Genomic DNA, 25,019 nt, shown 5'->3' with positions numbered 1-25,019 from the left:
TGAGCTAGATCAGAGCTCAAATGGCACACAATCACTTGGCGGACCTCTGCTCTCTGGTAAACTTTTTCCAGATGCTATAGAAGAAATCTTTAAAATATGTCAACAATTTTTTACATGGAAAATGAACAAACACAGCACTGATTTTATAAAACTGCAAGCAACATAACACTAAAGAAAAAAAGGACAATATGTTTGTATTTTAATATTAGTAAGAGATCATTAAAAAGTCTGCCAACCCTTGGTGCAAATGGTTCAAAAAGATCCCTCAATCTCAGCTATTTTCACAGATGAGAGACTCTAGAAAAATCATTCTTGAGAGCAGAGTGATGGAAGTCAGAGGCTAACATATATTAGTAAAACTGCACAAAACTGAACTAACGAGTAAGGACTGTAGAAAACGTTTGCTTCATAGAAATGTAACATTGAACCTAAAAGTGTAACATAACGAAGTCATGAAGTCATGGGTACATGACAAGATTACAGCAACGTAAAATTGCAGTTATAAGATTATTTCAGATATATGTTCTGACCTACATTTAATCCCTCCCACTAATACAAAGAACTCTAGTTCATAATGCTTTTTTTTCACCTGCCTTTCTCTGTATACTCCAAGATACTCAGAAAACAGTGTTACATTACACAAAATCAATTCAAAGTTCCTTCAGCTTCTCTACTGTTTTTACATTTCTTTTTCCACAATATTGACTTCAAGATTTAGATCAAATTTATTCCCAGTGGCAGCAGGGTTTGAGGAATGGGAAATATGTAACAATTATCCAACAGGAAACGCCTAAGTTTGCTGTGACTTCCTTCGCACACACCCACTCCCAGAAACTGCCTGAAAAAAACCACCCCAAAACCTTTAATGGAGGAACAAATTTTCTAGCAGTTCCTAGCAGAAACATAGCACAAACACAGTTTACTGAAGCATGGCCTTCTATTGGAAGGAAAGAAAAAAAATATCAGCTTCTGCTTCTCACATCAAACTGACTAAACTCCTTTCAGGTCAGCTACCCTTTTTGGTTCCCTTTCCCTGAACACTTACAAGCCTTTCCTCTACCCCAGCATATCACTGCTTGTCACACATCCCTCTTTACCAAGTGTGGTTGGCACAAAGTTGTTTAGAGCAGGGTAAATACTTCCAAGGCAGTAATTTGCAAAGATTGCTGAGGAATTATCTGAGACACTGTAAAAGGGAACCTGGAGTTTCCAGATGGATTAATACTCTACTCAAATAGAGCTGCCTACCTTTCCCAAAAATGAAAATGCTCCCTTAGCAGTTTGCATTACTGATTTTAAAAGATTATTCTAAACCAGGTTAAATTATTACTTCCGAGAATATAGTACATATTAAAACCTCATCCCTATTTGTGGTTGCTAATAGAACAGAGTAAAATACCATTTCTTCAAGTAAGCATACAAACATCAAAATAATTTTCAAGAAATGTCTATGAGTAGGTAACAGCCATGTTTACTGATCCCCTCTTTCAAGGCATAAGCATGTGAGAACAGGAAAGAAGATGAGAATAACACAATGAGGCTATTCTGCACATTTTCAAATTCAATTTCTTAAGCTAACACTTAAAATTAAAAAATAAGTAGGTTTTTTACAAAAATCCGCGAGGATATTTTGTACCACTGTACTAGGTTAAAATAATTATTTTTGCCAACACCACTGAGGAAGTCATTCAACTCCTCACAGATGGCTCTTTGAATCAGCTGAACATTTAGCAGAACTCAAAATACCAAACAGCTTACTTACAAGTTATGAGGAAACAAATATAAAACAAACAGGAAAACACCACCACACAACTTATATAAAACTGTTGTGTGATTACCTTTAAATACTGCATTGAGCTCTGGTAGCCCCTGCACTCCTGCACCATGACAACATGTTGAAAGTAAAACTACAGATTAACATACAGAGGAAAGTGGGCAGTGGCAACCAGGGTATAGAATGTAATGTAACTGAACAGGTTAATGTCATTCATCTTGGTAATCGCTTATAGAGTGCAAATACCAAACACATGAAAGGCACAGGCAGCATTTACTGTTTCTCATGCTACAAAAAACAGATGCAGAAAGTACAGAAGAGTAGGCTCAAAACAAAGTTCTGCACGATGCACAATCATAGCTGGACCTCACTTCCACTGCACTTTGTTGAGTTCAAAATCAAACTGCTTTCAAAAACGGATTTGACAAAAATTACAAAGCACAGATTCACAGTGACAGTAAATATGATATTCCAGACACAACCATTTTCCTACTGGAGTTAGGTCATCTTCTTCAAGACACATACTTCAAACTGGACCTTATTAGAAAGTATTCTCAAAACTGTCTTACTACAGAGAACATTGTGAGCATCGTAATTCATAAACAAAAATATCCTTGAAGTCTCTTCAGTGTATTCTTATTTAATAACCATTTAGTTATTGAACTCATTTATAATGAATCACTAGAGTTTTGCCTAACTTTTTTTTTTTGCTTGTGTTGAATAGTCACAAGGGATTTTTTTTAAGACATATTTCTTCAAGTTGACATTTCTTAGGTTTACATTAATCCCATTTCTGGCAAATAATACATGGTTAAAATTGAATTTTACTAACAATGGAAAGCTAACTTAGTCAAGAGACTAACAAGTTTGAGTTACATCTTGAGTAAGAAAGAAGTCACAGCCAGACTCAACTTTTGATTAAAAACACAGTCCCGATTCTCTTCATCTGTCCTAGTTTTGCAGCAGCAGCCTGCACATTATGATTGACTTTCTTCAGACTGGTGGTCTGGATTGCATTCTACCTGCAAGCCAGTAAAAAGTGGACTATTGGAGGGACCTGTCCTGTTTAACATCTGTATTCATGATTTGGAAAAGGCATCAGACTTGCATATGACACCATGCTGGGTGGGAACAATCAACATAGTCAAGACATGAGCATCATTCAGATGGAGTTGGGCTACAGGAATGGCCCAACAGGCACCTTCAGAGACTCAGAATCAACAAATGCAAAGTCTTGCATCCAGAAAGCAAATGCCCCTTACAGCAGCAGAGGCTGGGACTGTCTGGGGAGCAACTGTGGGCCCTGGTGAGCAGTGAGCTGTCAGTGAACCAGTGCCCTGGATGCAGAGCAGGCCAACAACCTACCCTATCAGCAAGAGTGTGCCCAATAGATCAAGGAAAGTGATTATCTCCTCTATTCTGCACTCACTAGATTCCATCTCAATTACCCAGTTCTGATCTTCTACAGCAAGAAAAACAACAACAAACCTAACTGATGCAAGTCCAAGGGAAAGCCACAAGGATGCTTGGGAGATGAAGCACCCAAGCACCAAAATGAAGAGACTGAGAGATTGAGGGGTGCTCAGCCTGGGGAAGAGGCAGCTTCAGAGGGATGGAGCAGCAGCCTGCCCCTACCTACAAGGAAGTTTTTGAGATGACTGTCAGGCTCTTTGCTAGGGTTAATGTGGTAGAAGGATGAGAGAAAACAGACATGAGTTGAAACATGTTTAAGTTGAATATAATGAAAAAAAATTCACCATGAGGATAGGCATATGGTAGGACAAACTAAATAGCATAGGTGTATGAGAGTAACTCTGATCTCACATCTGGCCGTGTGTTTTGCATACAATTTTTAAATCTTGGCTGTTGCCACACTTCCAAACCATATGCACACATATAAACAGTTGTGTACTCACTCCTCCCTTGCCTTTGTTTCTTGGAGCTTAAAGCTTCATCATTGTGTAACTTGAGTAGAGAAAAATGATTTTTGGACCATCCTAATGCCACACCAAATACTGCAGCTCCATAACAATTTAAGCTGACCTAACCTGGCTGTCAGAGTTCTGCTTTTCCTCCACGCTACATGTTCATACCTCTTCTCTGGCATTCTTATGACTCCATCCATAGTACATCAGTTCAAAGAAAAAAAAACTAGGAGGAAAATTTGAATTTTTAATTTTTTTAAACCAGTTTAGCTGCCTAACCAGTTCACTACCAGTAAAAATGTCAATATAAGAAAAAGGGTGGAACCATTTGCAGTCGGAAATCAGATTGGTGTGAATTGGTCATGAAACAACAGAGTTCCTAAAAGACACAGAAACCCTGGTTCTTGATGGAGATCTCAGGCAGTGCTGCAACGTACATGATTCCACCTCCTCCTCCTCATGATTTAGCTATTGGAACAAGACAAACAGGACTAAGCAAGCAAAACTGAGAACTGCTTACCTACTTTGTAAAGTTTTAATGTGGGAAAAGTTAGGAGGCTGATTCTGGTGGGTTGAGGGGTTTTTTTGACTAACGATGAATCTTAATTGGTTGCTGTTGGATTATGAAATGCAAATGCTTGGGCAGTTAGGAAAATTTCTATTTATTCTAATATTTTGATCTACTGGCTATTTGAATTTCAAATTAGAATAATGCAAAAAATGTAAATAATTGCCCAGTCCTGCAACGGATACAAAACTTCACAGAACAAACCAAGGAAATATCTACACTGAAGTCAAAGGTAGCTTTGCCTTGGACAAGGCTAGAAGCAAACTTTGTATGTGATTAATATTTTTGTCATGCTTGCCAAAACAAAACCAAAAAATATTTTGTCCATCTCTGAGAGCCTTTACCTTAGGCATTTTGACCTTTTTTTTAAGTTAATGAGGCGCTTATAAGGAGAGAGTTAAAAAATAATTGCCAATGACATAAAAAACTACAATGCTGTCTCAAATATTGAGCAGAGGCACTTTCATAGAAAAACAACACCTAAGCATAAACAATTGATTTAATGGTAATCTCCCACACTGTATGCATCTTTTGTAGTGTAAGAGGCAAGCTGCCATATAAGCAGTGCTTCAATAAATTCAGCTGAACTAGGAAGCTGCAATTTTACAGACTTCTGGAATTTCTTAGACACGGTATTTTTAAATGAATACTTCATAAAAATCACTTTCAGTATTTTGTTAGATGTAAAGTTTTTATACAGTTTGAGTAATGAAAAAACCTCAGCATTAGCTCATACAGTGGAAATATGGTCACTCCTTGCCAAGATAACCATTACATCTCCATTTTCCATTTATTATTCTTTTAAACTGAATAGAGAAGATTGCTCTTAAGAGATAGTCCAGATACAAATCTCTACTATCCAATTACTTATGTACTCTCTTTCAATTTTTCAATGGAAGGCTCTTACTATCTCTCATAAATCAACCTACATCAGTTGCTATTGTGAAAAATCTTTAACATAAATATTAATGCTTTGAGCTACTATTTTTCCTGCAATTCTACATAATATCCTTAGGTTCCTTTAGGAAATTACTTCATGTATCATTCAAGCTTTTAAAATAAAATGTATCTTCTTGGAGGCTAGGCTTCTGACTCTCATCCTATAAACATCAGTCATCTAAAACAATTTCCAGAAGTAACTGGAAAGTTTAAAAGTTGGCACATTGTAATTAAGTGGGAGTCAAACTTCTCATCTGTTGAAAATACCATTGGGTGTCTGTATGCATTTTAATGCTTTTCAATATGCTATGTACAGAAAACAAATACAAGGAAAATTAGGATTCGGTCAGAATGTGTATGAGCATGGAGTTTGACTAACAAGAGGACAGATTTCCAAGCTCGTGACAGTCCATGCAATTCTTTTTTAGTTTATCTGCAGGCACTCAGCATGGCTAAAGTTCTAATTTAGAAAGTATGTGGTCAGGGAAGAAAGAGAGGACTGTGATTATTCACAGTCCAGCAAAAATCTGTTTTCTGAGTTTTGGACTCCAGGATTTTAAATTTACCACAGTAAATTTAAGAGAAGAAGTTGGAATTTCCTGATCTGGCAGATATTACCTAGGGTAGGGAAGTATAATTCTCAAAAGAGCTTTCAAAGGTAGACTTGGAATTTTGCTGGACAGAATAATGATGGATTTAAATCAGCCATAAAAAGAGAGATCTGATCTTCTGTCAAGTTCTTGAAAAGGTAGAAGTTAATAATCAGCACTACATGCTTGCTTAAAAAAAAAAAACACATTCTTTTAAATTTGATTCAAAATATTTTTAATCCACTTATGAGTTGATCAAATCATGCTTTGAGCTGTCAGTATAACAAGCACCTCTTTCTGTGCCATACTATGAAGAACCAAATTTTTGCAGGTAAAAACAATAAGGAAGCAAGGCAAGGGTTTGTAATAAAATAAAGCATTTGCATTCCTTCTTAAATGCAATCTGCATAGCTCTTCACTGACATTTTGAGTATATGGTAATTCATTCTCTTTCAACCCAACTTCTGTGTTTCATCAGTTTTTTACCCTGAAGAAATAGTGGGAAAATTCTGCTCTTTGCTAGAAATCCAAGTGAAAGAGTCCAAGTCCTGTCTTTTTTGCTGACTTCACTGCTTCATGCCACATATACAAAAAGGATTTCATTTTGCCCATCACATTTTCTCTCCTTCACCGTACTGCTTTCTCTATATTAAAGTCATTGTACTACCATCATTTGCACATGCAATAAACAGATTGTAAGAAGATCTTTGGTTTGGTTTACATAAACTTACATAACTAGCAACAAGAACTAGAGACCTCTTCCAAATGGTACCAGAGCAGTCTCAAGGTACCAGGGGAGAAACAGATAATTTCTTAGCATTACAGTATTTCAGTAATTATTAACATTTCTGCATCTACACATCCAAGACATTGTGTCTCAGAGTCGTTGCTGTTTTCAATAATCCATTCATACCAGCAGACATCTTTTATTTGGAATCCTAATAAATACAAAAAAAGCCCACCCAAACACTACCATATATAACTTCTGATAATGAAATCAAAATTCTTGGACAAGAATCTGCAGAAGAAATGTATGGCCTTGTGCAACAGAGACAAATAGAATTTGCAGAGTAACTAGCCTTATCTCCTTGTTTTTCCATGCCTGGATTACTCTTCCTGTTGACCCTTAAAGCCAACTGCTGGGAGATACACAAGGAAGCAGCAGTGCTTGGTGACCCTCACTGGCAGCCAAAGAATTAGTCTGGTTCATGGAGCATGGCAATCTACTGTGCCAGCTGAAAAAAGCTGGCTCTGGCATTTTTTGATTCTTTCACTGGGCTTTGGGAAGACAAAATCTCTTCCTTTCACAGACCTGACTAGGAAGCTTAATTGATGACCAAAGGGCCTTTACTGTACTGACATTTCCTATGCTTAAGCTATAGCCAAACTCCTTTATAAATGGCCCAAATACTTTTGAATGGCTGAGTGTGCCACAGAATGGATAACTGCAGGGACAGGAGGGACACGGGCAAGAAGATGCATGTGGTGTGCTGCTCCAGAAAGGCTGCCAAGTCAATCTCTCAGAAGAGCAAAGTGGCACTGAGTATTTTTTGCAGAGCATGATTTGCAGTACTAGGTACAGAATGAGGTAGAGAGGGGTCAGGGAAATCCCTCAGATGAGATTAGAGGAAATGTTTGTAGCCTACAAACTCCCCACTAAGACAATACAAAGACCTAAACACCCCAGCCCTGACCTTTATGTCTTTGTTTCCTTCTGTTTTGCTGTTGTGGTCCAAAAAGCAGAACTAACAAGAACCATACAGCACAAACCAATGCTCCTTCTGCCAGTCACTACCAATCTTAGTAGTGTCGTTAAGCTGTCAACAAGCTAAAATGTACTGTGGATTTCAGAGCATTGAAGGACGTTGCATTCTCCAGCTGCCATCAGCCTAACCCACCTTTTATTTATTCCATACTATTCACACAGAGTGAGTGATATCTTCAAACAGGTTAAGACCCACTCTTTTCATCACACTCCTATCTTCTCCTTATTCACTTAAGCTATTTTCTGAATGTGAAGAGAAAAGATCAAATATTAGGAACAGAGGGCACTTAGGATGTGGCAGCTGAAGTTGGGAACTGCAGCTGATAAAAATCTGAGAGGAATTTACATAGATCACAGACAGTCCTAGATTGGCTAAATGCTTCTAGTGAGAGGCATACCTTTCAGTGCTATCTGGGGACAATGATTACATTTCAAAGGAATTTCAACAGCATTGTTTCTTTTTATTTATTTGTCTGCTTTTCCCCCCTCAAGTTTTTCAAATTGATCCATTTTCAAAACTGAAAACTGGATTTTCCTGTTGCCTTGGGTTATGGCAGCTCAGAAACAGAACTGGGATGCTGAGGTACCTTTTCCATCTCATTCATTCAGGGAAGGTGGCTTTTCAATAGCATCAAGCCATTCAGAGTCGAGAAAGGGACTGGAATCTGTCTTTTTCACAGTCTTAACCACTACACTAGCTAACAAGCAATAAAATATTCCCAGTTTTTACACTCCCAAAAGAGCCTCTGACAGAAATTTTTCATCAAAACTGAAGAATGGAACTTTTAATATAGATTAACACTGTAACTTCTGAAAAATAAAAATAATAAATAAGTACATTTATTTCAATATTTTAACCAACTTCAACTGTCAGATTGTCTTCAGACATCATTTTTTCTTCTGCCTCGTTTATTAGTGACAGCTCGATGAAATATCCACATAACACACTACTGCCTTATTGATACTCTCAATAAACTAAAAAAGCAGTTTTGCTTCTGTATACCACTATTATGGATTCACTTGGAGCTATCCCTATAACAAATGTATCTCCTATAAATTAAACAGTTTGCAGTCCATCAGCAGCTATTAGTATAATAATTATTCATTACATAATGTATGACTTCCATTGAAAGAATGGTGCAAAATAAGCAGCAACTATCATTTGCTGAAGAAGATTTTCTGTACATTTTGTCTTGAAATGACATTTTTTTAAAACAAAAAATAAATTAAAGACAGAATTACTATTCTTCCTAAAATTGGAAGAATTTAAGAAACAAAACAAACCGTAGTACAAAAAAGATTAGAAAATGCTAGGATCATCAAGAACCCCATGTAATTTAAAGGCAACTTCAAGATAGCCCTCAATCAAACCAAATATGTAGCCAGCAGACCAATTCTTTCAAGTATTCATCCACAGGTAGTAATTTAAAAGACAATCACAGTGGTGAATAAAAGCTGTTATGATCTATGAAGTACAGCAAGGTGCCATTCAGGAAAGTTGTTTTCAATCACCCATCTCTCAAAGTGCCTTCTGGAACAAACTTTAAAAGGCTGTCTCTTCCAAAGTCACATTTGAAGGAACAAGGAAAATAAAAATTGTAACAAGATGTTTCTAGTACATTTAGCAGTAACTTTAACATTACACTGCAAATTATGTAGCCCACACAGAGGTATCTTTAATAAGCCAATCATTAGATGAAATACATATTTTCCTCACCAAATTCCAAAATTCAAATTATTACAAGTACACAGAAACTTCAGAATGTTAGAGATCTACATTGATATCAAACAGAGCAGAGTTGTTTTTTCAAGTGACAAATTTAATTTCTATATTTTTGCTTGCAGAATTGATAGCTACAGCAAATTGCAGATTTAAATCTTGTTTGACACTACTGAAGTGAACAGTGGTTGAGTTACTTCCATTACACTGCTAAACAGCACTTAAAACCTCCAACCACCCTCCTAATTCCATTCCAATGCAGCACATTTTAGTCTCCTTGTCCCACAGCTACTTGATCATGTAATTTGTCCTTTAAGGGCACAGGTGTTTGGGATTAAAGACTTCATGTTGGGTAGGGTAAGAAGTACTTCGCTTGCATTTAAACAGATTACATCAACACTTCACCTTGCTAAAACTAGTATTTTTTTCTAAAATATGATGTCTAGTTAATCAGATGATCTAACACTAATATAGCTACATTTACTTATGTATGCCTGCTAAAAAATGAAGGGAAGGCACATCTGGAGGTTGTCTGGTCCAACATACTGCCCAACGCAGGAGAATGCTGAAACCAGACCAGGGTGCTCTGAGTCATGCCCACAAGCATTCAAGGCAACCTACTCTGGTGTTTGCCCACAAATCTCAGGCTGCACTGCCAGTTTTTTTTCTGATGCAGTAAATAATTGCAATTCCATTTGCAAAATTTTTTAAAGCTCTTCTGAGATGCAGATTAGATTATATATTGGCCCATCAGTTTCAATACAATTAACAGTATTAATTCTATTTCCATGTTAAAACTGTGGTTTCTATTGAAAAAAATTTCAACAGTTGCCTGCTGTTTCTTTAACATTTGTATGAAAGACCAAAGTCAGTACTCATGTACACATTCTATACCTAATTTATCCTTGGTTGCCAGGGATTGTGTTCAGGTGATCAATGTGCAGGGATTGTGTTCAGGTGATCAAACTTTTCAAAATAGTAATAACCTTTATAAAAAAAGGTAAATTGACTTGTCACTGATGCACAAGTACTATAATCTTTTGTTGTGCTATGATCTTTAATGGGATCTTTTTCATCTTTGTTCATGCTGCTTTTAAACCCTTCTACTCTGATGCACAACAAATTTCTACAAACAGATCTGAACGAAATGTATAAATATTTTCACATGAAAATCAAATGTATCTCTAGAAAACAGGTAGAACTGAAATACAGTAATGGACTAACGTATTTCTCTGAAATAGGACAGTAAACATAGATTTTGTAAAATTTTGTGCTTGTTTTTTTTAATTTAAAAAATAATTTAAAATAAAGACTGTTAATCATCATATAGACTGTCTGCCCACTCTCCTGCCTTCCAGCTTAATATCTGATTTCTATTACTGGGTATATTCTTAGGATAGTTCTACAGCAGATCTAAAGGTCTTCACATTAGAGGAAAAATTTTTCCCTAAATTGCCTCACTTGGACCTTGATGAGTTTGTACACAGCAGTAAGAAGCTTATTTATGCTCCTTGATTAGCTCAGAATTCCATGACTTCAGTGTAAACATTCTTGAAAAGACAAAACATCACACAGTATAAGAATGGGCACTTTGAAAGATTTTACCATCCCAATATTCCTTTTTCCCTTCATCATCAAGTGACGTCAGGCTGATTCACAGCCAAAGGAGACAGTCCAAGGACAAATAAAGAGGTAATGATCCTTGGGTACATCTCAACTGGGAGAAGTGTGGTTTCAGAGTGCTTTCAGCCTCCTGGGCTGCTGGACACTACAATGAAGTGAAACTTGCTGAAGTGCTGCTCCCAGCTCTCAAGGCTGACTTCTGGATCAGCTGGTCCAAAAGAGACTTATGACCTGTCATGGTCAGAACTACAGTTCAGGTGACCATGGGACTAGATTTCCAGGGTATGTGCTCATACTTCTGTTTAGATGCAACCATTCTTAAGTCAGGACACTTTAAGCTTCTTGCACATCAAAATTTTTTACAATTATCCAATGATCGCATGCATAAAGTTAAGTACTAAGTTATTATCAAAAATAAAATCAAAATCCTCATCACATCACCACCATCAAGGCCACATGAGACCTTTCATGGTATCTGAATGTTACTGTGTTCATCATCAGTGCAACATCAGCTTTAAACATTTCTGCAAGTCTTAAAAAGATGGGTACTTACCACACCTAAGTAAAAAGAGGGCATCTGGACAAAGTTCTAATGCTGGCCATTTAAAAAAAATCAAATACAGTATTACAAAATAGCTGTTTATGAGAGTTTATTCTCAAGAGCTCTGTTAGAAACCTATTACCTTAATAAGCAATGACCTACTACCTCAATAAGTTCTGCCACAAGAAGGGTTCTTTAAATACTGTCATCCCTTGACATCAGACACCTGCAGTGAAAGTGTTTCAAGAATTTCAGGCAGCTGGATGAAGCTGCTTAACTAACTAGGACACCAGCCAAATTCAGAATAAAATAAAAAATAATTTAATTGATTAAATGATTAATCTTAAGTGTTGATTATGGGAACATTACTTCAGGGCATTTTTTGAATTGGTTTTGTTGTTATTGCTGTTTCTTTTTAAAAATACTTTTCATACATTTTTTTTAAATACTAGGCACCACAACTTTGGCCAGAAAGAAGATACATAACAATTTTTCATCAAAACCTGGCTGACAAAGGGCAACCAACCCCCCCCCCCCAAAAAAAAAAACCCAAACAAAAACCAAACAAACAAACAAAAAAAAGGCACAAAACAAAAAAACCAAACAACAACAAAAAACCCCTCTACAAACAAACCCACAAAGCCACCAACCAGGAAATATAAAATCTAGGAGGTTCTAAGGATTTTGCATTAAAAATCTCTAACTGTTCTACACTTGTCCTCCAAGCTCAATTTTTGCCAAAATCTTGCCTGGAAAAATAACGTTTTGATGTCTTTCATGTATGAGCCAACAGGCCAGCCAGGTCCTGAATGCAAATCAGCAACCTGCTACAGCACAGAAGCCTGTGGCTCATTTTACATCATTCTAAGTCATGCTAGCAAGCGAGCCAGAACAACCACATAAGCAAACAGGAACAAAAGCAAGAAGAAAAACCCATAATTCATATCACCATAATAATTTCTTTTACTTATCAACAATTTATTCATCTTCTAGACCATAGCATCATTAATTTAGCTAACAGCTGCTTAACCAACAACCCTTTAGCAAACTTCAAACTTCAGTTCACTAACTTTCTCTCCAAGAGCAGATATAAAATGAGAGCCTAGGGATTATCAATAACAGAGGAAAACAAACAAACAAGGAAAAAACCCCAGAAAATAATATGTAGAGTTCAGAAACTTGAAAGAACATCTGTTTGCTGTGTACTAAATAATCCTGCATAGTCAGCCTTACTTGCTGCAGTAGTGAACCACCGACCAGGCTAGTCTGACTAAAAGGCTTATGGTATTTGTATACTTTCCTGCATCCCATAATATCTCTAGTCATTTAAACACTATTCCAGGAATGTCCTGTAGAGGCTTCGGATGATTATGCACATCCATAGCATTCTACTACTCATTAGAATGACTGTAAATGTGTTAGCAGCTCGTTTCAAACATTGCAACATGACAGAAAGAGGTCATGTCAATTCCCTGTCAGATTGCTGCCTTGAATTGCATTCTCTTATGTATGCCCATTTACTGCTCAAGGCTTAAGCCAAATATATTTTAAATATTTTATACTTCCATTCCAAACAATCCTTCCTCACACTGTAGCCCATTAAAGCACCATCTCAGCCTGCCACTTCTGCATAAAACATAGCTGCAAGAAGGTGGGAAATATGAAAAACTTTGACAAAACTCCTACTGGCCAGCATCATTAAGACACAAAAATACAGGAAAGAAGACATGGATTTCTGGGGTTTCTCCACATGTCTACATTTCAAACCAATTAATTAACTAATCCATAAATTAAAGGGAACACTGTAACTTACTTCAGAAGGGTGAAATTGGTGAAATTCAAGTCAGACTCTCAGAGATCATGTCGTCTGAGGACTATCCCATTTTCTTCATCTTACTCCAACCCTAAGGACATTCTGATGCCAGTTTTGTCAGCTTGTCACTGTTCACTCTTGAATGTAATACTAAATAGTTTTGTGTATTAAACTCATACCATAACTTATTTTGTAAATCTTTCTGAGTGAAGTCCATAGCATTCCAAACTAGAACTCATTTCCACTGTACAATTCCATCCAAACTAAAAAGGGGGGCTACATGCAAGTCTTTGCACTTCACACTTAAAGTCTCAAGCTACAAAAGACCCAAAATACCATTTGAGTCAGACCCTGCACACAATACAATTTTCCATTACTGGGAATGTAACTAAAATAAACCAGAAAAAATACAGTCACAAATAATATTTTCAAGGTCATAATTTAGTATTTATTACAAATTACTGTACAAGATGAGGACATGTTAAGACAGCACTAACAGAATGAACTGAAAAAGACCTGATTTTTTGTTTCTGTAACATGTGACTACACTGAATATACACTGGGTCTTGGGAATAGGGGGATCAAATTTGGATGGACAGTGGGCTTAGGTACACATGGGAGTACATTCTCAAGAGTAGACAAAACCATTATCAAGTCTCATAGAGCTCTTAGGCAAACCATGACTTCTGTCAGTTTTAACAATAAATTAAGAAAACAAGTAGTGTGTTAATACATTTCTACTGAGAAAATGCTTCCTATATAAAATTTGAGCTCCTGAACTTCTGAAGTCTCCTGAATTTCTCAGGGAAGACTATTTTTGCCATCTCCCTTCAAAAATAATTCAAAAATAAAAGTAGATTATTTCATGCTTTACCAAGAAATAATGTATACAGAGATACCTCAAGCTGGGTATTCACAGTGCAAAGCAGGACAGACAAAATGTCTTAAATTTAAATCACGTCCCAAGTAACAACACATGTATGACAACTGAAGTATACTTGAGTGGTGGATAATCTATGAAACAAAAATGTCACTTATTTCACAGGGCAACTTGGTACCACTAGCATCTCTTATGAACCCACCAAAGATTAAATCATAGTCAAAGAAGCTTCATAAGCAGTAGTGACCACAGTCTATTTCACAGAAGCAAAGTCCATTAGATATCACTAGATGTCACTACTTTTCCCATTGCCTTCCCAAAACTAAGAATAACATCCAAATATTCCTTGTGTAGTTCATCTCCCAGCTGTTTCAGCCCTCCTGCACTATAAATCATGTCACTACTTTTCCCATTGCCTTCCCAAAACTAAGAATAACATCCAAATATTCCCAAATATGGGAGTTCATCTCCCAGCTGTTTCAGCCTTCCTGCACTATAAATTTTTCTCCACTGACAACTGGTCTCTGCTGTGTACTTTGTGGAACAGAACAAAGTACAAAAACCAGCAGCCCCTTGGTCAGGCTCCGCAAGAGTCAGGCTACAGCCAGAATGGTTCAGGAACATGAATCAAATCACAGGATGACACTGTAATCACTTGCTAAATAACAGCACTTTAAAAATACAGTTATTTGGCTAATAACAGCATTACAAAAATCTACCGCATAACTCTGAATCACATCTCTGATGCAAACTGTTTTTAACTGGTTTTCTAAGAGGAATTAAGAGTTTTCACAGAGACATTTTGTTAACATTGGTGAAGAGGCAAAAAGTTTAAATAGACATTTTTTGCATAATCAAGAACATATGCATTAAGAATGAAGGGACTAGGTTTCAAGTAAGAGCACTCATTGTAGATCAGACCATCATGGCCTCTCACGAGACAGACATTTCTGGGCTACACTGCAGTTTAACCACTGACAGTACTAGACAAAGGAAAAAAACCCATCCCATTGTTTCTCTATCAAGAATAAATAAATGTCTTTCCTTGACAATTTTCTGCAGTCCATCACAGACAGCGAGTAAAGTTAAGATGCCCACATTTTTAGCCAAAGTGGGTCATATGGCTTCTTTTGGAAGCTCTACGGGAACGATACATCAAATACCCTGCCCAGAAGTGTCCTAGCGAGTGACAGGCAGAAGAGACCCGAACTGCTCCTCCACAGTGTGATCCCAATAAAAACACTGCCATGCAGCTATACGACAGGGGACACCTGTGCTTTGGTCAAACCCATCTCGACAAGATGGTACTAAGACATACGCCTGCCACTTAGCTAAAAGGCAGGCGACATTCGTCATGCATGGGACATATTTTCTGCCATATGGCATGATGTGCTTGTACACAATTTGCAGACTATCAAAAGTTCATCTGCCATATGATTAAAACCAGCCTCATTCCCAGGCAGACATTCCCAGCTCTGTGAGGGAGGTAAGCTCCTATGGTCGAAGGGTCAGGCATTGAATCAGAGTAAGAATTCTTCACCGGTCAGATCTGCAAACCTTAAATAAGCTTATCTGGACAAGCCTACAGTTTAGCACTTAGAAGTATTTTAAAAAGAAATAAAAGGTGTGTAAACTACTATTCCTTTATTAACAAGGAGAAAGTTGGTGTGTCCTCACAGAGCTTAGTTAAAATACAGATTCTCCTAAATTTTTCCCCCTGTACCAATAGTCAAAAAATACTTATATTTCTAGATACTGAAAGCATGATTACCAAATCAATCAGCATATTATGGAAGGCATTCCAGTAGGTTGTTCTTTTTTGCTTTACAAATAAAGATTGAAGTTTTATTTCATGAATTGAGAAAAATAGCACAGACATCAAAGCCGGTCCAACTTGAAACATTGTATTGCACACAGCAAGAGTATACAGAAGTTCAAGTTTGCTGTCCCAAGATAATGTGTCTTTACATACCCACACAATTACTTTGAATACAATATGTATTCAGAGTTGATGAGATAAAGTTGCTTTTCTTCAAGTACAAACAGTATCCAAGTTCAAAGGACAGCATCTGATCTTGTTCTATAAGATGCAAATGATTGTTTCAGTCAATAGAATAAACTGACAGACTGCCTCTAGCCCGCAAATCCTAACCAACAAAAAAAATCCAAAAGCAAATTAGCTTTTAAAAAGTACACTTAAACAAAGAGGGGAAGGAATCTCTCCCCCAAGAAGCTCTTTTAAAAACAAGAGTCAGAGATCGGCTTCATCAGGTAGAAACTTCACCATCATTAATGGTTTTGCACAGGAAAAAGTCACTGGGAAGAGCAGCAGTCTTCATCAATTCTAAATATGTGCTATATTAAAAGACTACATCCACAATGCAAATCCCTTTAAATTACTGAAGAAACACAAAAGGAAAACTGTAACCAAGGTATAACTTCCCTTTTCAGCCACTAGCTGCCCCTTCCAAATGAAGGACAAGTCAAGCTGTCCATACAGATGATTACCTCAAATGCATGAAGACAAATGGCTCCACTTTGCTTCACACAGTAAGACATTAAAAAATCTTGAATTACACCATCATTCTGACACTTTGCACCACAGCATAAAACACATTTTATGAAAAATTAGGAACTAAATACAGTAAGACATTAAAAAATCTTGAATTACACCATCATTCTGGTGAGACACTTTGCACCACAGCATAAAACGCATTTTATGAAAAATTAGGAACTAAATGCATCAAAATAAAATAATTTTTTATCTCTTTCATAAACAGTAGAAATTAGCTATTCATAAGCATATTGTCAACAGCAGCACATTTCCAAAAAACAGCTTCTAATTCTGCAACCACACAATGACAAAATTTCTCTTCAACACAAGCTTCACAGCAACAAACTTTCAAAAGGTCAGTAAAAAATTCTGCAACATCATAAAGGTTTCTTGGTTACAGAAAACATATTTAGGATCAGGACATCTGTGACAGTTTTACTGCTGGCTCACCCAGCAAAGATGAACACAAAGACATGCACAAGAAAACAAAGGAAACACCCAACAACAGAAACGGACACCTAAGACAATAGTTCCATGGCAACTAGGATTGATCTTTATATTGATTTCTACAGCACCATTCTCCCCTTCTGCTCCCAGCTCTGGACATGCCTCCTGGCTCACACTAGCATTAATATCCAGCCAGCAACACAACACACTGATTCTGCTGGGAAACAGCCCTAAAAACAATGGGGTGCATTTTAGCCAAATTGTCTCCTGGGATCAGTTTTGGTGGCAGAAGGAGGACATGTAAGCAGAACCATGCCAGTGTGGAGGCTGCATTATCCTCCTGGAATACTTTTCTACTCTCCTTCCAGGTAGCTTAAATCCATAAGAGCTTAAACACCACAGCATAACAGTTGTGGAATCTTAGCATAATTTCTATTCTTGCCTTTCTGAAAGTGTATCACCATGGAAATAGTAGTGTATGTAAATTTTTGTTTGTCCATTTTCGGTCTCTTCATTACTTCCAGGAGTACTAGTCCAGTTTTCAGTCACCCATGTGATGTATAAATTGTTAAATCACAGATACATGTAACACTTCTTTAGACTAAAAATAAGAAGGTAGCATAAAAACAAAATAAAACACTTTTCCAAAATTCAACTTATTGATTGATGGTACAAACATTAGTAAGTGGAAGTAGAGAAATCCTCTTATCTTATTAGAATAACCTTAGCATCACATCCAAAGCACAGAATTTTAGTCAAAGAGTTGACAACTGGTTATTTAACTGGAAAAAAAACTCCTAATGCAATCTGTACAGATCTCTGAAGTCATAAATAATATTTCATATTTGATTTATATATTGACTCTTGCTATTTTCCTTAACGTGTACAACTTCTCATTAAGTCTTATGTTGTGCATGACAACTACTGTAACACTATTTTCTAAGTCAAGATAGGTTTTAATCGAAGTAGTTCTAGTAGGCAAGTACTACAGACACAGTTCTGGATAAACCACAGCCTATAGCACTTGTCCCACTTCACATACCAGGTCACAGTTCTTGGCTGTGACCAGCAGTACATACTTTGCACACATAAGCAAATAGTCCACAGCATTTCCTGACTTAACTTCACATGGCCCGAGATGAAAGACACAGTGCAGCTCTATCACTTCAAGAGAAATAAAGAATAAAAGCCTTATCTCGGAGTTACCATAGCCATTTTCACTAATGCTAAAATCAACAACACACAGCCCCATGCAAATGACAGACTGGTTAACAAACTCACATACACAATCACTTTGTATTTTAACACTGTGTGATGCTATCACAGCTACAGGAGCACTGCAGTATTAGAATTCTACTTAACACTGGATAAACAAATGAAGATGTCAGAACTTCAGACACAGCTAGTCTCTCATTACATGTTCAGTACTTGCATCATGGGTTTTATTTTGAATAAATATAGATCAATTAAGTAAAAGCAGTCCTCAACCTGTCACTGAAATCAGAATGAGATACTAGACAGTTTCACAGGGAGCATGCACATTCCTGAGCAGCCAAGGAGGCAGAAATAAATTAGGTGGAATTGGGATAAAAACCAACAAATGATACTACAGGATGAAACAGTGCAACAATTTTTTTTCCCAAATATATTTTTCTTCCCTATCTCACTACAGGATTATTTCAAGCTGTACATCTTGGAGTGCCGTCAAAGGATTCTCAACTAATTTTTCAAAAGAGCAAGTTGACCATTGCTGATTAAGGCTCAAATGTATGTTGAAACAATAATTTAGCAGCTCCATACCATCAAAACATGAAAGCCTCATGCCCTCCTCGGTTATTAGCAAACAACAGAAGCGAAGATAGAAACAGAATGAGAAATGATATGAGAAACCAGTGATGGTTTGCCATTAAATTCATTCTTAGAAAGCAGCAGCCTAAAGAAAGGCCATTATCAGGTAGTTGCTGCAGTGGTAAATGATCAATGTTGAGGTCAGCACTTAAAATAGAATTAAGATCAATCCCTTGCAAACTGTAATAACTAACACTTATTATTTTATTCATCTGTCACAGCACAGCTTTCTTACATGCATTAAAGAATCAATCCAAATGTATTTTTCACTCTCTGATGATGCCTCTGACCATGTTATTTCATTTCTGCTTGCCTCTTATTTGCTATCTTTAATGAGCCCACTGTCCCATGTGACTCCTATTTCTGCTGTGACTGAAAGTCTTTTACCATGCACCCCTGAGCTACAGCAATGGAAAAAGGACAAATGACATTTAATTGCCAAAACCTAGTAAATTTCCCAATTCAGACAAATCTAGCACAAGTTACAAAATCCCATGCTAAAATTTGTAGTGTTTTCACCTCCCCAAAAGATGAGAGCAGCAATGGAAACTGCATTCCCTACTCACAAAGCAAACCCTTTCACAATCTTAACTTGTAAAGTTCTCTGGTTTTCTGACAGCTAATGTTTCTCAAGCACTTTCTTAGTTACACGGTTAGCAAGTACTCTCGAAACATTTTAGCAGAAGTATACTATAAACCATTTCAAATGTACAAATGTATTTTTAAAAGATTTTAGACCTCAGTGGAAAGTGAAGTGAGAACAGAAAGGATAATTTTGTTTTCATAGTATCTCATTCCTTACCACTGACAGGAGTGGGACAGGACTGCAGATAAAGTTTTAAATGAAGATCACTCGCAGCTTCAGAATTTGTGATGCAGAACTCATTATAGGCAAGCTATAAAAAAAACATCTGTTTTGACTCAAGGGTGATCAGCAGTGTGCACTGGACTACTTATTATGTAGAAACCAAGATAAGAGAAGCCCTGAATTCATAGTAAGAAAACCAAGCATCATCCAACTTCTGAAAAATTCAGATTACTGAGATTCCTATCTTCCATTGCATTCCTCCTCGGTGTGTTTCTCTGTTGGTTCCACTAAGGAATATAACAAACATGAGACCTACTTAAAATGTGTTGAATGATGGAAAAAAAGAAGAATTCTCCTTCTCAAATTCCTGTCCACCCAAGCCCCTATTAATTATCAGGAAAAAAAAAACCAAAAACCCAAAGCAATACTTTACAATTATTCAGTATTCCAAGAACATGAAAGAGTTTCAAGGGAACTTCAAAAAACAGTATGCATTCTTCTAACCCTCTCTCCCCTTTTCATCTGCTTCAACCTCTTCAGTCCATAGTTGTCTTTTAATATTTTTGTCAAGTAGTAGGAGGATAAAATTCATACTTTGGGCTATTTATCTTCTTACAATAAGCCAGTTCCAGAAGAACTGTCATGACCAGCAAGTTCTCAGCTTGTTGTAGCTTGAGGGAGTCATGAACAGAGAAATAAAATCTATATATTTAGCGACTGAAAATGTTGCTACAATTCTCACATTCTTGCCTTTATGTCTCTCTGTCTATCTGAATTATAGATCTTCAAGTTCAAGTGGCCCTCTCTTTTGGGCCACTAGCCTTTAAAACAAATCAGCACAGAAGAGTGTTTGGAGAGAAAAATCACTGGTGAACATTGCAAAACATTAAAAACCCCTGAGCTTCCACCACACTCCCAAAACACAAGCTAAGTCACTATTGCTCTTGAAAGTGTGAGATTCTCTAACACCAGTGGGACTATTCAGATATAAGTGGGCAAAACTGAAAACTTGAAAGTGATATAAGGTTTTTTCCACAGTTGTACACAAAGCTATAATTGTATTAGCAGACCTGCACCACCTAAGCAGTAACAAATAAATGTTCTAGAAAAGAACGTGAGAAAACATATTTGAAAACACAACAACCACAAACACAATTTTCCAAGAGGCCTTCAAATATGGCATTTTCAACTGCCCTCTTATTTCTGGATGTGAATATTTTAAACCAGTAACGAAGTTCCTAACTGTGCTCAAATACACCTGGCAATTTACAAACATATGGCTAATGTCGCACAGCACTAGTCTTCAGTATTTGTATCTTCTAAATCAAAGAGGATAAAAATTATTTTAGAACATCAAACATGACTTTTCTATGTAATCATCCAGGGAATGCAATGTAACAACAGCAGAATTAACATTGTCAGTAAAAACTTGTCTATTTTACACTTGCTTTACCAATGAAACATTTTAGAAGCCTGTGTGCTATAATATTCCACAGGTACATCATGAAAACTTTATGATCTTTTGATGAGAGAAAATATTTGGGGAAAAAGAAAGTCCTAAAGTATCACCAGACAAGGCAACATGTTTTCAGTCTTTATAATTCATTACCTTCGTTTTGACAATTTATTATAAGTTTTAGAAACAACATTAATCCAGATTTCATTGTATTGACAAACTTGGAAAATCACTTTTCAACTTTTCTGACAGCAAGCCCAAATAATGTTCTGTGTGGTTTCCAAATGTATATTCTCTAAATACACGGAAGATAAAACTGAATCTAAAGCAAAATCATCACAAGACTTTCACGAATTCCTTGTTAGCTTTTCCAAAACAAGTCACCAATATAAATACAAATACTGCAAGTTGCACATCAAATGGGTTTGTCAGTCTCTCCTCTGTGCAGGCAATTCAGCTTCACAGCTGAGCCATGTACACTAAAGCATGGTTCTCTTAAGTACCTAGGGCAAAATCCCTTTTTGTTTGTTTTGCATGACTGAAGCAGGTTAACAATTATTTCAAACACTACTCTTCTGAAAAGGTCTTTATAATCTGTAATGAGAACTAAGGGAGTAAGCTCTCAGGACTTGGTTTCCCTTTCACCTATAAGGCATTAATGAAACAATATTTATCCTATTCCTATAGGATGGCAAACACACAACTGTTATGTCACTGTCTACTCTGTTAATGAGAGTGAAGACTCAAATTTTACCATCAAATATGAATAGTCTTGAACTTTTCAGGACTACAGAAGGTATTAAATTCAATTAATAGTATACTAGTTGAGGCAGTATTACAAGTTCATTCCATATCACATTTTGCTTTACCTCAATCATACTATCTTCTATTCTGCTTTGAAAACACACATTTAAGGTCTAAAGCTGAACAAAAACATATCCACTATCTCTAGAGACCATAAAGACAGAAGTTTTATACTGCCTGTATTAAAAAAAAAAATCACCCAAGAATGCCAGGTGTAATAAATAACATTGTCCTGTATACTTTATCACCTCACTGATATTTACAAGGTAATTAACAAGTTGTGAAGTACAGAGGAATTTAAGCATGAAGTTTGCCACTACTGGAATTTGCTGTCATAGCAAGTAAGACTGAGCAGCAGGCCTTACACAGCACATGATGCTCGTCAAAACTTTCCTCTGCAACTTGCAGCCAGCAAGCTTCGCCACAACCACCTTTTCTAAGTTCACCTGAGAAATATAAACCAAGGCCTTCATTTATAATTCAGTGCTGCTTGTTTCACAAATTGATAATGTCTCTTAGAAGTTGGTTTGGTTTTTTTTAACTAATAAGACTGCACTGTTTCCAATTGCAACACCGTATTCCATAATATGCACAAAGTTTAATTACTTTTCAGCACCACTTCGGACAAAAGACACGTTTTGCACTAGGTATCCTGTGCGCCTGTGATCCAGCTATTAAAAACAGTCATTGAAGCCGAGGCACAGAGCCAGCATCCGTGTCCAGCCGGCACAGCTGCCCCGGGCACTCCGGGACGAGCAGCCTTGGCGCAGGCTGCTCCACTGGCCGAAGCACTTCCAGCGGCTGAGTTCCACAGAGCTGAGCCCCGGCAGGGACAGCGGGCACGGCGGGCTGCGGCCGGCGGGGCTGAGCGCATCTGGGCTCGCTGAGGCCTAGCGAGCACACGAGGCCTCCGGCAGCCGCGGCTCCTTCCCCGCAGCCCCGCACGGCGCTCCGGTGGCGGCGGGCCGGGGCAGCGGGGGCACACGGCAGGGCCCCGCGCCCGGGATGCTCCGCCAGCCCGCAGGGGGGAGGCGGCCCCGCTCCGCAGCGCCCGGGCGAGAGGGAGGGCGAGGAGCCAGCGCCTCCGGTTTGGGAGGAACTCGCAAACTTTGGTACCTGTCGGGAACTCCCCGAATGCCAGCAACCCCCGGCCGCTCCCAGAGGAACTCCACAGGCTTCTCCCTCCCCGCCCCAACACCAACTCGCGCCACAGGCTTAGAAACAAGCCTGTGGGAGGGAGGGCACGGTGTGCCCGGCTGCAAGCAAGGGCTTCTCCTGCCCCCCCGCTCCCCGGCCCGGGAGGGGACCCCTGGCGCGCCCCCCGCCCCGAGCCCACCGCCCGCCCGGGCCTCGCCGCCCCCTGCCCGCGCTCCACCTGTCCCGGGGGTCGATCCAGCTGGTCTGCTTGGTGTTGTGGTCGATGTAGAAGACTTTGCCGTCGTAATCCCTCGCCTCCTCCCAGCCATCGGGTAAGGGAAGCTGCCCATTCCCCGCTTTCCTAGGCATGGTCGCTCGGCGGGGGTAGCTGCTCCATAGGGACAGAAAGAAAGACGGGAAGCGGGAAAAGCCCCGACCCGGGCCGGGGAAGGGGCCGGGAGCGGGGGCTCGCGGGAGCCCAGGGAAGCCCTCTGCCGGGTCTCAGTCCACCATGCCCGGGCTGCCGCCTCGCCCGCGCCGCGGCGGCGGGTCAGGGCTGCCGGCGGAGCCCAGCTGCCGTCTGGGCGCGGGGAGCCCGGCTGAGCCCCGGGCGGCCGCGGCCGCCGCTCATTAGCATGAGATTAGCATCCATCTCATCTGCATGCACATTCCTCCCGCCGCATTCCTCAGGGTTAACCCTGGCCGCGCTGCCCGCCGGGCTGGGCCGGGCAGGCCCCGGCCGCGGAAGCGTCCGGCGGGGCAGCGCAGGGCCGGACGGCCGGCAGGAGCGGGGAAAGGCTGCGAGGGGGGCCCGCCTGCTTCCATCGAGCTTTGCCCGGGGGCTCGGCCGGTGTGAGGGCAGGAGACAGCCCCCCGCGGGGGACGGGCGGTCCCGGGCGCGTCCCCGCAGCCTGGCGGGGCCGGGAGCCCCGCGGGAACGGCAGCGGCCCGGCGTGACGGACACCGGCGCGTCCCGCGCTTTGTCCGCCAGCTTGCTGCGGCCCTGCAGCGGGAGGCTTTGTCGCGGGGCATGTCCCGGCCCTCGGAGCGCGGGGAACGTGCCCCGGGAAAAGGCGGCTTTGCCGCTGCCTCCATGCCCGGAGTCGGGGTGGTGTCCAGTGCCCTCTCCCAGCCGTTCAGGTCCCGCCAACCTCCCTTCGCATCCTTGTGAACTCTTGCTAAAGTCCAGTAAGGTTCAAGGGTTCCTAAAAAGAACCTTGATACTTAAAACACCTAAGTTCAAAATTTACATACAAATAGGAACCTCTCTTTAACCATGGAAGTACCTAAACTTAGTGTCTTTAGTTTTGTTTTTGTGTGTTTGTTGGTTTGGGGTTTTTTTAACAGAACCACCAGTGAAGAATATGCGTACGCCGTGGGTGCCCTGGACTTGTGGCCTGAAAAGCAAGCAGCTGAGTTGCATTAAGCATAGACACCAGGTGTGAATTACTGAGTGTTTATCTCTCATTTGCCATTGGAGAAGAGTACCCCAGGCTGGTTACCATGGTTCAGCTGATAGAAGGTAACTTAATGAGCTCTATTAATTTGCATGTGTATCTGATTCCAAGATCTGGCACCAGAAGTAGAGCATCAATGGGGGAATATGACTCTTTAGGTTAGCAGCTAGAACTCCTAGGTAACTCAAGTCCCTGTTTCCTAGAATGTTTTATTTCTTTTTATTTAAAGTTACTGGTTTTAAGTAACAAGATTTTCCCGGGAGAGGAAATCTCAAACCCAGAGCTGGTTTTTTGTTTGTTTTTTGTTTGCTTGTTTTTTGTTGGTTTTTTTTTTTTTTTTTTTTGGCTTTTTGAGTTTTTTTGGACGTTT

At 39.1% G+C, this 25,019-nt stretch overlaps 2 protein-coding genes across 2 annotated transcripts in view; one reads left to right on the top strand and one right to left on the bottom strand.

The window, feature by feature from the left end:
- Positions 1 to 23,861, bottom strand: part of WWC2 (WW and C2 domain containing 2) — a 95,352-nt gene extending 71,491 nt beyond the window's left edge. Inside the window, exon 1 of the mRNA XM_039700150.1 lies at positions 23,431 to 23,861. Coding sequence (XP_039556084.1) covers positions 23,431 to 23,561 — 131 coding nt within the window. The 5' untranslated portion in view covers positions 23,562 to 23,861. The remainder of the gene's footprint in view (positions 1 to 23,430) is intronic.
- The window catches only part of DCTD (dCMP deaminase), a 57,735-nt gene continuing 56,108 nt past the window's right edge, over positions 23,393 to 25,019 (top strand). Inside the window, exons 1-2 of the mRNA XM_039700153.1 lie at positions 23,393 to 23,524; positions 24,540 to 24,714. The gene's annotated coding sequence lies outside the window, so the exon portion shown is untranslated. The remainder of the gene's footprint in view (positions 23,525 to 24,539; positions 24,715 to 25,019) is intronic.

This window comes from Passer montanus, unplaced genomic scaffold (assembly GCF_014805655.1).
Source record: "Passer montanus isolate IOZ18808 unplaced genomic scaffold, ASM1480565v1 scaffold14, whole genome shotgun sequence".
Taxonomy (NCBI): Eukaryota; Metazoa; Chordata; class Aves; order Passeriformes; family Passeridae; genus Passer; species Passer montanus.
The sequence above is the reverse complement of the archived record's forward strand: the minus strand, read 5'-3'. Positions and strand labels throughout refer to the sequence as shown.